The sequence below is a fragment of the Plectrocnemia conspersa genome, unplaced genomic scaffold (genome assembly GCF_051122295.1).
Source record: "Plectrocnemia conspersa isolate PC_06_02 unplaced genomic scaffold, ASM5112229v1 ptg000005l, whole genome shotgun sequence".
Lineage (NCBI taxonomy): Eukaryota > Metazoa > Arthropoda > Insecta > Trichoptera > Polycentropodidae > Plectrocnemia > Plectrocnemia conspersa.
In genome coordinates this window covers 15,869,746-15,883,587 of record NW_028277169.1, presented here as the reverse complement: position 1 = coordinate 15,883,587, position 13,842 = coordinate 15,869,746, and the positions used below count along the sequence as shown (strand labels likewise).

Sequence of the window (13,842 nt, the reverse complement as noted above, 5' to 3'; positions counted from 1 at the left end):
AATGTAAAATATGTATCTAAAAAACATGAGGCTAGAACCAAAGATTTTTAATAAAAAAAATATGTTCCTACAAAATATGTATGCCTGTTACTATCTGATTTAAAGCAAAGATCTAATGATTTTAATTTGTAACGGCTTAAACACGTTTATATTTTGTTTTAATTTTTATACAAAAGATCTAGCTACCAAACAATTGCGTAATACCACGTAATAGCACATTAGTCTTGGGAAATTAATTACCCATGTACCGATTAAAACTACTTTTAGCTTGGAAAGGACGCGCGCTAGCTAGACAATACATTCTACCCTTTGCATAATAATATTGTTATTTTTGCTTTAGCTTAGCAATCGCCGAAATGCTCATCTGGGCCGTTTCTATTTTAAAGCGTAATCACATTTCGTAATTGTGTTTAAAAGCACTGTAAATGTTTCGCAAACAACCTGATCTGAAATTTACCAGAGCTGTCTCGAAGTAACATTATAAAATATGTGAACGGTATCGACACTAGAGACATCAAAGTATCACAAAATCACATCACAACGAATCTCAATCGACAATAATACGACTCGATATGCCAGCGAAAACTCTCCGACTTTCAAGCCGGCCATTCCAAGTTCACTATTTTTCTATGTATGTTATGATTTATATATGAATACTAACTTTTCTGGCGTCTATTTAGCTGAAATGTCACATCGCTTCAGGCTCGAAACCCTTTTCTCCTATTGACCAATTATTTTTAAAGTCCCTTATGTATTTTCCTAAGAATTATACTAAATTTTCATATTCATCTTTTCAACAATATATGTTATGAAAACATATGTAAAGAAATGTATGAGTATGTGATTAAGCGCGAGCTTTTATTTATTTATTTTTATACAGATAAATATTAGTTTTATTGAGACTTATTAAATAAATAAAGATGGATATGTATTGAATTAAATTTATAAAATCAACCTATTGATTTTAAAATTATATTTAATTGGTAAGGTAAACTTTTTCTACAACCACAAAAAGTGTAACTTCGCCAAAATAATACTTTAAACTTTAAGCGTTATTTTCACATACTACATATTAAGGTTGATTAACTAATATATACGATTTGAGATAAATGCGAATCAATAAACGTTTTACAAAAATTAAAATTGCAGAAGATGTTGTGTTATACACTCATCTCTCGATTTACGCAGTAGATACGTTCGAGAAAATATCACATAAATTACGACATATTATGAAATTTGTAATAAAACGAACAAATAGTACTTTATGAAGAAATTAAAATTATAAGGCAAACGAGAAAAACCTTCAGCGACACGCATGCACTCCGAAAATCAACTCAAGACATACTGGACGGGCAGTGGGAGAGGATCCAGATGTAGGTCAAGTGCGAGAAATGAAAGCAAGACATTTATAATCCATGCGTAGCGCGGCATGTATTTTTCTTAAATCGAGAGATAAATGTATATCTGTTGATAAACATAATTTTCGCTTCAATACAGTCACATATGAATTTAGTATAATTTAGTACATATGAATTTAGTATAATTTATGATATTTTCTATAATCCATCATTAATGTCTCTTCAAAAACACATTTTTTATAAATATTCTGACAAATTAATATATTCTTATTGGAAGTATTTTTTGCGTGCAAAAAACGCAGTGCATTAGTTTTTAGTTAAACATCTAGATTTGTTTCAGTCGTTTTAATCTTAAAAAAAAGAGGTACACGTGAAGGTGAATATTACACAATATTCATTTAAAGTTATTAAATAAATATATAAATCTAACAAACGTGTCTTCAAAGTTGACTAGTCCATAATGTAAGTGATATAACTCCCTTTTTTACTTTCAAGTTTGATAAAAATGGATAAACTTTGAGATCATGTCCCTTGTTGAAAAATTGGGTAAGTTTTCTTCAATAAAGCTATGCATTACGCGTAAACTTTTGTTAAATTGGAATATTATAATATTTCGCTGACTTGTTTTTATTTTAGATTGATGGTAAATGACATGTAAATATATATTTTTTTACCATAAAAAAATATTATTATAAATTGTAGTCAGATAATCTAAAAAGGAATTTAAAGCTAAAGAATTGCTATAAAATTATTTTAATTCATATTATTTATTAAATAAAAAGAATAGACAGTGAAAACTCTTTGTTCTATATTACGTGAAATCGTTAATCTTTGATCGTAAAAATAAATAACAACGCAAATATAATAATCTTGTGGGCTTTAAAGGCGAACATAATAAATTATTGACACCGTAAACCTTTCCATGGAAACGACGAAACCTTTCCGAGAAAAATATTGAACCTTTTATTTATTGACAAACTTTTTAATGCGAAGAGCTATAATGTTGCTCAAAAATTTAATAAAGGTGCTATATAAATATGTAAGTACTTAATATCTCAATGTATAATTATTAATATTATATACGTAAATAATATTAATGATATATTTTATATAATAAAATGTTGTAAATTGCTAAGTATAGACATCTGCTGGTGAAAATTGTATTATTTTAAACAGCTTTAACCACAATTATGTTGAGCTTTAAAGCTCTTGGTTGTGAACTTGGATAAAATATTTAAAAGAAAAACTCACCAAGTAAATTAATGTCCGTAGCTCTTTTGATCACAGAAAATGGAACCCATTCTAGTTCACCAAGAGCACACCAAGTGTTGGCGTTTATCAAAGCCCAAAGACCGTCAGCACCATCTGGCAGATGTTCAGCAATGTACAACGAAGCCGAGAGAATCTGCAAAGAAGAAAATTCAGAGGTTTGAAACTTTACTATTTTTTCTCATGTATGTGCATATATATAGAACAAAAATAAAATGAAAGCGCGATGTCAACCGTGAAGGTCAATCAAAAAGGATAACCTAATATAAACGCAATTTAAATATTTATAAAGCGAATAAAAGGCCAGAAAATAAATCGTTTGCCTCATAAATAACGCTGAACAAAAAATTTAGTTCTATTTTCGGATTCACAGATACGATATTCATAACAAATATGTATTTGCATATAGAAAATTTAGCTCTAATTTTTTTTAATTACGTTACGTTAATTTTTTTTTGATTAATTTTAATGGATGATACAATTAAAAAATATATAACAATGAGTTAAAGAATTCTAGAATACTTTTATAGATGTTCGAATAGCTATAAAATATTGAGAAAATCTATACGTACTATAAAAATAATAACATATTTAAAAACAATATGCAATTTTACATATAAATCATAATCGTACCTTTGTAGTAAAACATTTGTTGTGTAGGGTAATCTATGATATTTTATAAATAATAAAAAACCGATACGAGATTGCGCGTGTCTATTTCTGAACTGTAATATATATTCAATATTCAGTTTGATGATTTAATGTTCGATTTTATTTTCGAGGTGGGTTTTCGTTGATAATTTTGTGTGTTTGATTTAATGTGACGATGTCATAACACGCGAGACACGAATAGATAGATCTATTATAGAAGAAAATGCAATACTAAAAATGATAATAATTAATTCAATAATATTTTATGGCCCCATAAATGATTGCTTTGTGGGGACGTTATGAAAATATTATTTAATGGGACGCCGAAGATTGGCTTTAGAAAAATACACAATAGAGACACTTTGTTGTATTCCATTGTGTTCTGAAATTGGATATAAAATGTAACAATATGAGCGTTAATGCTTTTCATTGCCATCGTGTAAGCGTTTGACAATGTTATTTCATTACTGTAATTATTTATTATGAGCCGCGATTTAATATACATATTAAGTAATATTATCTCAAGCAATATCACAAATACATTAAATGGTTGTAAGGCAAAGGGTAAAATAAATGAGTATCTATTTTTAACAAATTAAACTAATAGTGGTTTCATAGTTCTTTGATAATGTCAACCCGTAAATTAAAAGCCACATTAATTTAATTGAACTTTTTTCTATATTTATTTTCTAGCACAAAGTAAAATGTTTGTTTGTATGTTGAACTTGCACGTGTTATGGCGTAATATTTGAACTAATCGCTCAACTGTAATGGGTTTATGTAATTAATTTCTTCTTCGATAATTATTTTTTTAAAAGGCGTGGGTAATTTTACAAAACTTAATAAGAGGCCATATTTCTCTGACGTCATTAAACAGCTTATGCAATTACAAAAATATTATAATAAATTTGAAGTTGAATTTTAAACTCATTTTTGTCTTCTATAACGATTAAATAATACAGTTATAATATAAATATAAATTTTAAACTCATTATTTACTTATGGAACTATTAGTTTTTCTTTTCAATTTTAATTTTTATCTGTCGAGACCACTCATAATGATTATATATGTATAATTAGAGCAATTGTCAGATTGAAGTATAATTTTACCGAAATATTTTAGCAGGTAGTTTTAACCGTGATTCTGAAAACTATAATATTTTTAATTGCTCACTTGAGTTCAGTTACGTGATATGTTTTTTTTGTCGTGTTTTATAATTTATTATGAATATCATATAAACATTAAAAATGACAAAAAACGCGAATTAAGTGAAGCTACCATAGCGAATATAATTTTATTGCATTCCATATTGCTTATTATTGACTGAATATGTCGGAAATTAGTTAGCACATTAATTGTTCATGACAAGCTGTCCAATTTGCTTTGAAACGAATGTGGTTCTTACAAATCAAATCCAAAGACTGGAAGAAATGAAAGACAACTGCCCAGGAAGATCAAATCTTGGTTTGTGAGTCCCTCGAAAAACGATAAACATTAATTTATTCGCGATAAGTGAGAAGAAGGCTCAATGATGTGGGATTCATAATTTTTTTAAATTTGTGGAACAATATTTTTTTTAAATATTTATAAATTTTTCAATATTTTTTTGGGTTTTTGGACCCCTGATACATTTTCGGATAATGTGAATAGTGACATTTATATTTCAATGTTGGAATTCACTTTAATGGATTTCTGCAGGAAAATATTTCCAAGCATAGATTCTAGCAAAACAATGCTCTGTGTCATCCTTTGCAAAAAAGTAATGGTTGGTTTGCATCAAAGTGTTTGACGCCTTCAGAATGGCCTGCACATACCAGACCTAAATCCAATAGAGAATTTATGAGCAAAATTAAAAGGAAAGGTTGCCCAACACAATTGAAAACCCAAAACTGAGTTACCAGAAAAATTGCAAATGTAATAGAGAAAATTGTCTCCTATAATAATAAATATGTCTACATAATAAATTTTAGAATAGTAATTCAATATAAATTTACAGATTCAGATTTTATAAAATACAACACAATTTTTAGGAACTTATAGATATTTAGGATTATATTCAGTTGCCTAGTTAAAAACGGGTACGTTATTAACACGTGAATATATTTTTTAAGTTTAAGGCACTTATGCATGTTTACCTTGAATTCATTCGCTTATTGTGTATATTACGCACATTATTCATAGAACGAATCTTGTTCTTTTCCGACGAAAAAACACAACAAAGTCCCATTTGGTCTTTTTAACATCTTGCTTTTTACTTTCTCAACGTTCGTTTGCTCCGACAAGTGTACATACGTGTACATGTTTTTTTTTTTGATCTCGGTTTCGTTACGTGTAAATATTTTCTGGGAACAAATTTAGGGTTGATATGCATACCGCGGCGTCGTAAATTACGACGTCCGCGAAAGCTTGCGCTCTTTGAGATTTGCCCGCAAATTGCCCATAAAACCAGAGATTTCCACCCCTACCACATTTTTTTGTGCCCGGGGCGTCATAAACCAAGGGTGAATTTTCAAATATTCATCGTGGATTCGATTGCGAAATAGTGGCGTTTCTGATATTGATTCGATGCGATAAAACACGCATGAATAACTAGAATGAAATATAGGGTCGAACAATGCGCATCAAAAGCTATAGACGTCTATAATGAATTCCTTCTAACGACTCATATGTAAGTTTTTCTCAGTCAGATCATACACATCTAATGGAAAAACTGGCATTGTGTTCATATAAGATTTGCATCATGAATATGTATCGCTTAATGTATCGTACACATACATATGTATGTATATACATCTAAATAAATGCATAACAACTTTGACTTCCTTGAAGTCAATTTTAGTTTATGCAGATTATATAGACAAAACATGAGATACACGTGAAATTGTGTATACAATGAAAAAGCAGAATACAGCTATAACATGAATATACAAAAATCATACTTTATTACGATAAATAGATATTAATACATAATTTTATCTTAACAAAAATATTTTATATTAAATTTATTTAAAGTTAAGCCATAAAAGTTTACTTATAGAGTTGAAAAAGTAAACTTTTCAATACGATTTTACTTAAAAAAAGCCAGAGTGGTGCATTTAAAAATAGTCTAAAACCCATCAAGTATTTTATACAAATAATTTAATATAAAAACGTCATTAAAACAGGATATATTAAATAAAATAAAATCTAGTTTATTTTTGGGGCAATTAATGTATATAAAAAATATTTGTGGACTAATGTTTTGAAATACATAAATACATTAAAAATAATTCAACGTATATATAAATCAAGTTTGAACTATCACTAACTTTAATCAACTTCGGCAACTATTAAAATAAAAATAAACTTCTTACTTCTAAATATAAATCACCTGCTACAGTTTCATGCCAAATGGTATATTTGCGTCATACTTAAAATAGTGTATGCCGAGTAGTTTATATTTGTTTACAGTCAAGCATTTTTCTTTCTTAAACAATTTTTTAATCAAGTCGTTTTCCCTGTGTTTTACTTTTTTCTATTTTTCAATTTATTCGTTGATAATTTTATTTTAATTAATATTGAAAATACTACTTTTACGACCACGTCTACTTTATAAACGTAAACATTGAGCACAATGGCACTTAAAATATCTTTATCGAACGACTAAAAATCTTGGAGAGCACTTTCCCTGTTCGTCGTTTCAATAACCCATCAACAGATTTTACGATAGTTTTGTTTAAAAGCAATTTATAATGTTTTCATCAATCCAGAGGCAATAAAATAAAAATAATATTTTCTCGCTTAAATTGAAAATGAAATATTGTAGTTTTTAAATTTTATATTGTCATTCGAGCAGTGCTTTTTTAATAAAAGCTTAGTACTCTAACAATTAATATGTCTCATAATTCACTGTGAATTGATATTTAATTTAGAAATAATTTAAACACGATATAATTTATAAAAATAACTACATTATTGAATGTATGTTTTTAAAGTGTACCAACGATGTAAAATACTTTTCTATGACAAAATAAGTTTTAAAAGCGAATAGTATGTGTTATATAAAAATAATACTAACATAGAATTTGTTTGAGTATTAAGCAATTTAGTCTGATAAATATATGATTGAAAATAATCATATTAAATTTAAATTATTGATTTTAGAAGTCTAATATTGAGATCCAACCATACCAAGTATTTTCTATATTATACTTAAATAAACGTGTGCTATATTGTATATAAGTAAGAAGTTATCTAGTGTTTAAGAAATAACTTCTTTAAAATATAATATGTTATAAAAATTAAATAATGATTTGAAATCAGTATGTAATTTAAAATAATAATCTAGTGATTTTATCTTTGTAGTTTTTTATATAAGATTTTAAGTTCTTTCGTTTTTTTAATTTAATAAATCAACGATTTAACTAATGTGGCTTTGAAGAATTCATTTCATAAAATTATTTTTTTTAAATAAAAGACATTTGTATTATAAAGTAGTAGCATTAGTAATACTTAAATTTCAGACTTAAGTCTTAGCCGGATGCCACAAAAAAATAAAAAAAAAACATCAACAGAAAGCAATAGCACTATCGATGCTATGATTGGCGTTCCAAGAACAGCCGCCCCTAGAGCTGTGCCACAGAGTACCGACGCCATTAGAACCCCCTTCCTAGTGACCGCAGATTTTAGATGCTGCGTCACCAAAGAGCCTGCGCCCCTCGGATACTACGCATTTTAAATATTTTGTTCATTAAAAATGCGTATTTAAAAATGTAACATAACGATTAAATATATAAATTGCGTCTCGACAAAACACACAATACATCCAAATGGTATGAATAGAGAAACCGTTTACTTTACAGTATTTTTTTTAGATGTTGCTGAATTTATAACTTTATATTGATATTTTCTAATGTATTTAATGTTCACATATCTACATATTAAGAGTTAAAAATTCATGGAATAGACATTTGAAAAATAGTGGCCTATTATTGGCTTTACTGTATATGTATATATGTGTGTATGTGGGCGTGTAACTGATTTAAGACTTTGGCATTCACATAAGCCCTCTGTGCGAAACCTTGGTTGATTACTAAAGGTCCTGTGACGTCAAATAAGGCTCCCGCGCTCCTTTGTTTGATTTGCATATTTCTAATGGAAATTGTGCGAGGATCACCCCCATCCTGTCCTGTTTATGATCTTTGTACGTATTATCCACATGAAAGCTCTCAACTATATACATATATATATACGCCTTTGTTTACGTCGTTCTTGCTAATATTGAAATTGTTTTCGAATTGATACCATAATAATAATTATAAAGTTCAGATGTATTATAAATAGGATTTTGAGAAAATTTTCGAAACAAACTTCCGCATAATTTTTACATAAATAATCAACGCTTTTAAACGTTTAATAATTTAAAGAAAATTAGCATGTTTTATTATTATATTTAAATAATAAACATAAATGCATATTTTGAAATTTACGCGTAGCCAGAAAACCTTTTCCTTTTGAAACATATCAAGGCAATTCACACAGCACGGATTTAACATTTACCTACATCTTTCATCTGTAAATAGAATGACGTGCCCTTTTATATGTTTATGTTTGAGGAACGTCTAACGCACCTGTATTTTTACTACGGAATCCAATTGAGAATAACCAGCTAGCGTTACTGTCTGGATTACCTGTGTGTAACCTTTAACTAGACAGAATACCGTTATGTCGAGTTTAAGGCTTGTTATAAGCAATATCGAACGAGCTATTAAAAAGGTTCATGAGCTTTTAAACTGTAATTTTTATCTCATCAAGTTTATGCGTGTCTGCGCTTTTCGAGATAAAACATAAAAATCACGCAGTTATTAAGCTAACAGTAAACGCTTTTTTTCTAGGAGTTCTAAAATTAAATGAATTTTATTAAGTGAAGATCTGATAATATGACTTTTTCATTAAATAAAGAGATTTTTAGAAAATGATTTATTAATTAAATTACGCAATAAAAAAATACGCAGGTTATAAGCTAACAAAAAACACTTTTTATAAAATATTTTTTTTTGTAAATTTTATTTATGCCTTATCAGCTACATTTGATAAGAGAAAATTACTTAAAAGCGTAAAAATGTTGGCCCTTTTTGACAGCGGATATTACTAGAGTGGGAGCTAATACTCCGCTTCAGATATGACAGTCAAATTTGAACTTTGACAGCTAAGCAGCACTCCAGCTTTAATCCTTGGATTTGGTTTGAAGCACCAGAGAGTTTAAATTAGGATAAAAAAGGAAAAGCTACTCTTCGACGACTGAATCGGTTCAGCGGTCAACAAAGATCTACGCAATCTAATATTTCTCTAACAATAGTATAAATTTGAAATATAAATAATTGTAATAAATAACAGCAAATATTTTTTTATTTTTAATACATATAAGATATTCTCTATAAGCTATATTAGCTAATTATTAGAGACTTTTCAATACCAGATATGTACGATCTAGCTCGATTTAGAACTAAATCGCTTAAAATTAAATACACAGAAATTTCACGGCTGAAAACTGGAAATATTATAGCTGACACAGATCAGGATAATTTAAAGATGTTAGCTGACGCTTTTTCTGTATTGTATGCTCTTACTAAAAATTTGAAGCACCTTAAAACTGAAAACAAAGTAAATGGATCAAATATCAAAATAGAAGCATCCGCGGTAGATAAAAATTTAATTCACGTAATTAGTTCACGGGAAATTTTAAATGTTATTAAAACTTGAAAAATACAAAAAGTCTTGGAATAGATAATACGTTGAATAAACACCTTACTGGAATTTTAATTCATTACCTAACGAACATCTTTTAATGCCTGCTTAACTTTTGGGTATTTCCCAACCCTTTGGAAAACCGCTAAAGTTCATCCGATAAAAAACTCCGATAATAATCCTACAAATGCAATTAATTATCGCCTCATCAGTTTATTACCGGCATTAAGTAAAATATTTGAAGAAATACTTGACAACACATCAATATATTAGTTTTGTTATATATTCTTATTTTTTCATCAAATTGTAGCTGATAACAAATTATGAACATAAAAATGGTTATAAGCGAGTAATATTTATATTATATGATATATAATTAGTACAATGTATCTGTAAAATTATTTTATATTATTAAAATAGACGTATTTAAAAAAAATGTCTAGATGATAAAAATTAGTGATTGTTATAAAATTTTCTTAGCAATAATAATAATCGCATATGAAAATATCATCTAAAACTACCCTATGTACATATATGTAGGGATGTATTAAAAATTAATAAGACTAAATTCAACATAAGTAATATTTTAACAGCGCGCATATGTCAGGCTCTCAAATGGTTCATTGCTATCGATAACCATACATCATCGTATTATGCGAATATTAAAATTTTAGTGCGTTTGGGAACGTGCCTCTGCAACATATTCCTGGCTTAAGTTGTTGCAGTATTATTCCTCACATACGTAAAAGATAAAAGTGAAAGTTGGCTTTTGAAAGTATTACTTGCGTTTCCGAAGTCACGTCCAGTTGGATGGTTTTCAGACGTCCAGAGCAGTCGCTTTTGAGCATTTCGGCGTCCACGTTGTCTGCTTTGTTGGTGAATGCCGCAAATACAGTAAATCCAATTTCGTCTAGTCTCCTGGCCAGAGCATTGCCAATGACGTTGTCGCAACCGGTCACAAGTACAGCTTTGCCGGCGGACGTGACCTGAAACATATTCAATTAACATTTTTTTATGTAATTTTTAATATAAAAGATCGTACATTTTTAAGTGTAGGGCCTATTATGATTGAGAGTACAGATATATTTATTATAGTATTCCAAGACTATTAAAGATAGTTAATACATTTTTTATTATTAATACCAGTTGATAAAATACTGAATCGACAGATTACCTATAACTAATATGGATCGATAGGGTTGTATAAATGAAAGAAGACAGGGTGGTAATAATGAAAGGTTACATAACATGAGTATCACGCTACGCTATTGATAAATTACTTTTAGTACCGCATATCATCGTCGTTGGACGACTGAGAATGCAGACAAAACATATATGACGATAGAATATAGAAAAAATAAAATATTTATTAGCAAAAATATTATTAAGGAAGTAAATTTAATGCACATAAAATAATTTAAATCTAATCTTATTAATAAAACAATTAAATATTTGTATTCTAATAACATCAGTTGTAATTTCTTTATATTATATTGCCTTTATATATATTATACATATAAGTATATATTATATTTTATTTGTATTTCTACAATTGTTTTGAAAAAATATTGATTTATTATGCTAATTGCAAATATACTTAATAATAAGTCATTTGCTTAAGTGAGAGCTTAGTAAACAGCTTTAAATTTCCGTCTTGAATATAATTTTTTTTTAAATACTTAAATACTACATTAAGCAATATTTTGAAAGTTTTATATATATTAATATTTTTTTAATAAAAAAAATTAGCATCAAAATAAATTTAAATATTTTAAATGGATTAGAAAATAAATTATGTTTTTTTTATGAGATGCAGTCTTTAAAACAAATCAGAAAAATGGTAGCGCGTATATTAAGCGTTACAAGGCAATACTATACCGACCATGAGGAATGATTATTTAATTTTTTATAGAAAAATATAAATATTCCTTAAAAATCAAGGTATATGAAAGAGAAAATAAAAAAAAGTCATTGAAACTTTTTATGTTAAAGGATCACAAAGTTGATTCTTAATTTGTTGATCACGTAGGATCATCAGTGGCGATTATATTACATTGCAGTCCGTTATGTCGCAATATAAAATTTTTAATATTAATACTGCATTGATACAAATTTAAAACCATTCTTTGACATTTTTTTTAATGTTTAAATTTTTTAAATAAAAGTTAAATTTTGCAAATTAATTAAAGATACCTCTTTATTTACTCGATACGTTTTAATAAATATTAAACTCTATTCTATGACTTGAGGCAAGAAAGTTTTAACGTTTTAATTTATATTTATATGAAGGCAATAAAAAATTAAACTGCGTGACTTACATTATTATCAAATTTTTATTCTTTCGACTGTTTTATTTATTTTTACAAAAACATCAAAAATGTATTTTTAGCTGTGTTTTAAAATAATAAATATTTATGATAAATTAAATAGTAAAATATTTATTGTTTCTGTAACAAAATTATCTTAAATGAACAGTTTTATACATTTTTTGTTATATTTTTCCTCACATTTCTAGAGAAATATTAAAAGAAGTTGTATCGACAGTTACAAAACTTGTTAATAAATTATTCTACGGTCTTTTTTTATTCACAGAAATGAAATACTGCTGGAAAAATTTAATTAGGCTAAGTAAAACTTTTTATATATAATAAAATTTAGTGTTTAAGTAGAGAAAAAGTAAGTTTTTACCTGAAGTGGGTGAAGAGTATCCAGATTTAAATAATGAAATTTAAAACACACTCGAGTTTTAAACCATTACTATGGTTTAAACAAAAAACTTCGAAACAATAGCCGAACTGTATAACAATTAACAATTATAAAACACTGGTTTTATTGTTCAGATAGAAGAGTCTTAAGAAATACTTTGAATTTAAAAGTTATGAAATAATATTTATTTTAAGATGATAAAATAATGGACTTGAATTAAATTGATTTCAAAAAATAATAACACATGTCTTGCAGCCTGACCGAAGAAATTTTCAGGTAAAATTTAAAATCTTATTGTTAGTAATTAGAGAAGCAATTGAAATCGAAATTAAAAGAAAAATAGCACTAAATGAAAAGACTTCGTGAAAGCAATTTCGAAAACTTGGTTACCGAATTTAAACCAAGCTAAATTTAATTTTAACAAAATTCATACAAATATAAATTCGTTTAATAAACCAACACGAAAATAAATACACTTGCTGTTCCCTTAGCAACTAACAAAAGAATAATATTAAAAAACTGCATTTAATTAATCGATCGAATAAAATTCGAATAACAATTGAATATTTTAGTACGCTTCTATCCACCAAGGAAGTAGGTGATTATATAACAATTTTGATTACCGTGTTTCTGATATTGTATAAAAGCCAAAATTATTATTAGTGCGACTCTAAAACTCTTATCTGTGCGGAGATTAAAAAAAAGTGTACTGTAAACATCCTGATGTTGGTAAAAAGCATTTTTCGTGAAATATAGAGAAAACTCGAAAGGACATGAACGCGAATTTAAATCACGTGAATATAAAAAAAAATATAATATACAAATCGCGTAAAAGTGAAATAATAATTTTTAATATAAACATTTATGTGCTGCACTTAAAATCAATCGAATAAAATTTGTGACAATTTGACAAAACGATCGAATAGTTTTAGTACGCTTCTATCTGAGGGGCAGGTAGGATACAAATTTTGGTTACCGTGTTTTTTTGATATAAAAGCTAAAATTATTAAAAGTGCGACTCTAAAACTCTTATCTGTGCAAAGATTAAGAATAAGTGTACCATAAATCTCCTGATGATGCTGAAAAAGATTCTTGGCGACATATAGAGAGAACTCCAAAGGAACATGAACG

The 13,842-nt window shown here is 27.7% G+C and overlaps 1 protein-coding gene across 1 annotated transcript in view; it reads right to left on the bottom strand.

Annotated features, from left to right (window-relative positions):
- The window catches only part of LOC148234943 (D-beta-hydroxybutyrate dehydrogenase, mitochondrial), a 63,597-nt gene that overhangs the window by 32,834 nt on the left and 16,921 nt on the right, over positions 1 to 13,842 (bottom strand). Inside the window, exons 3-4 of the mRNA XM_088185822.1 lie at positions 10,788 to 10,991; positions 2,610 to 2,763 (exon numbers count right to left, since the gene is read on the bottom strand). Of these exons, the coding sequence (XP_088041948.1) occupies positions 2,610 to 2,763; positions 10,788 to 10,991 (358 nt within the window). The remainder of the gene's footprint in view (positions 1 to 2,609; positions 2,764 to 10,787; positions 10,992 to 13,842) is intronic.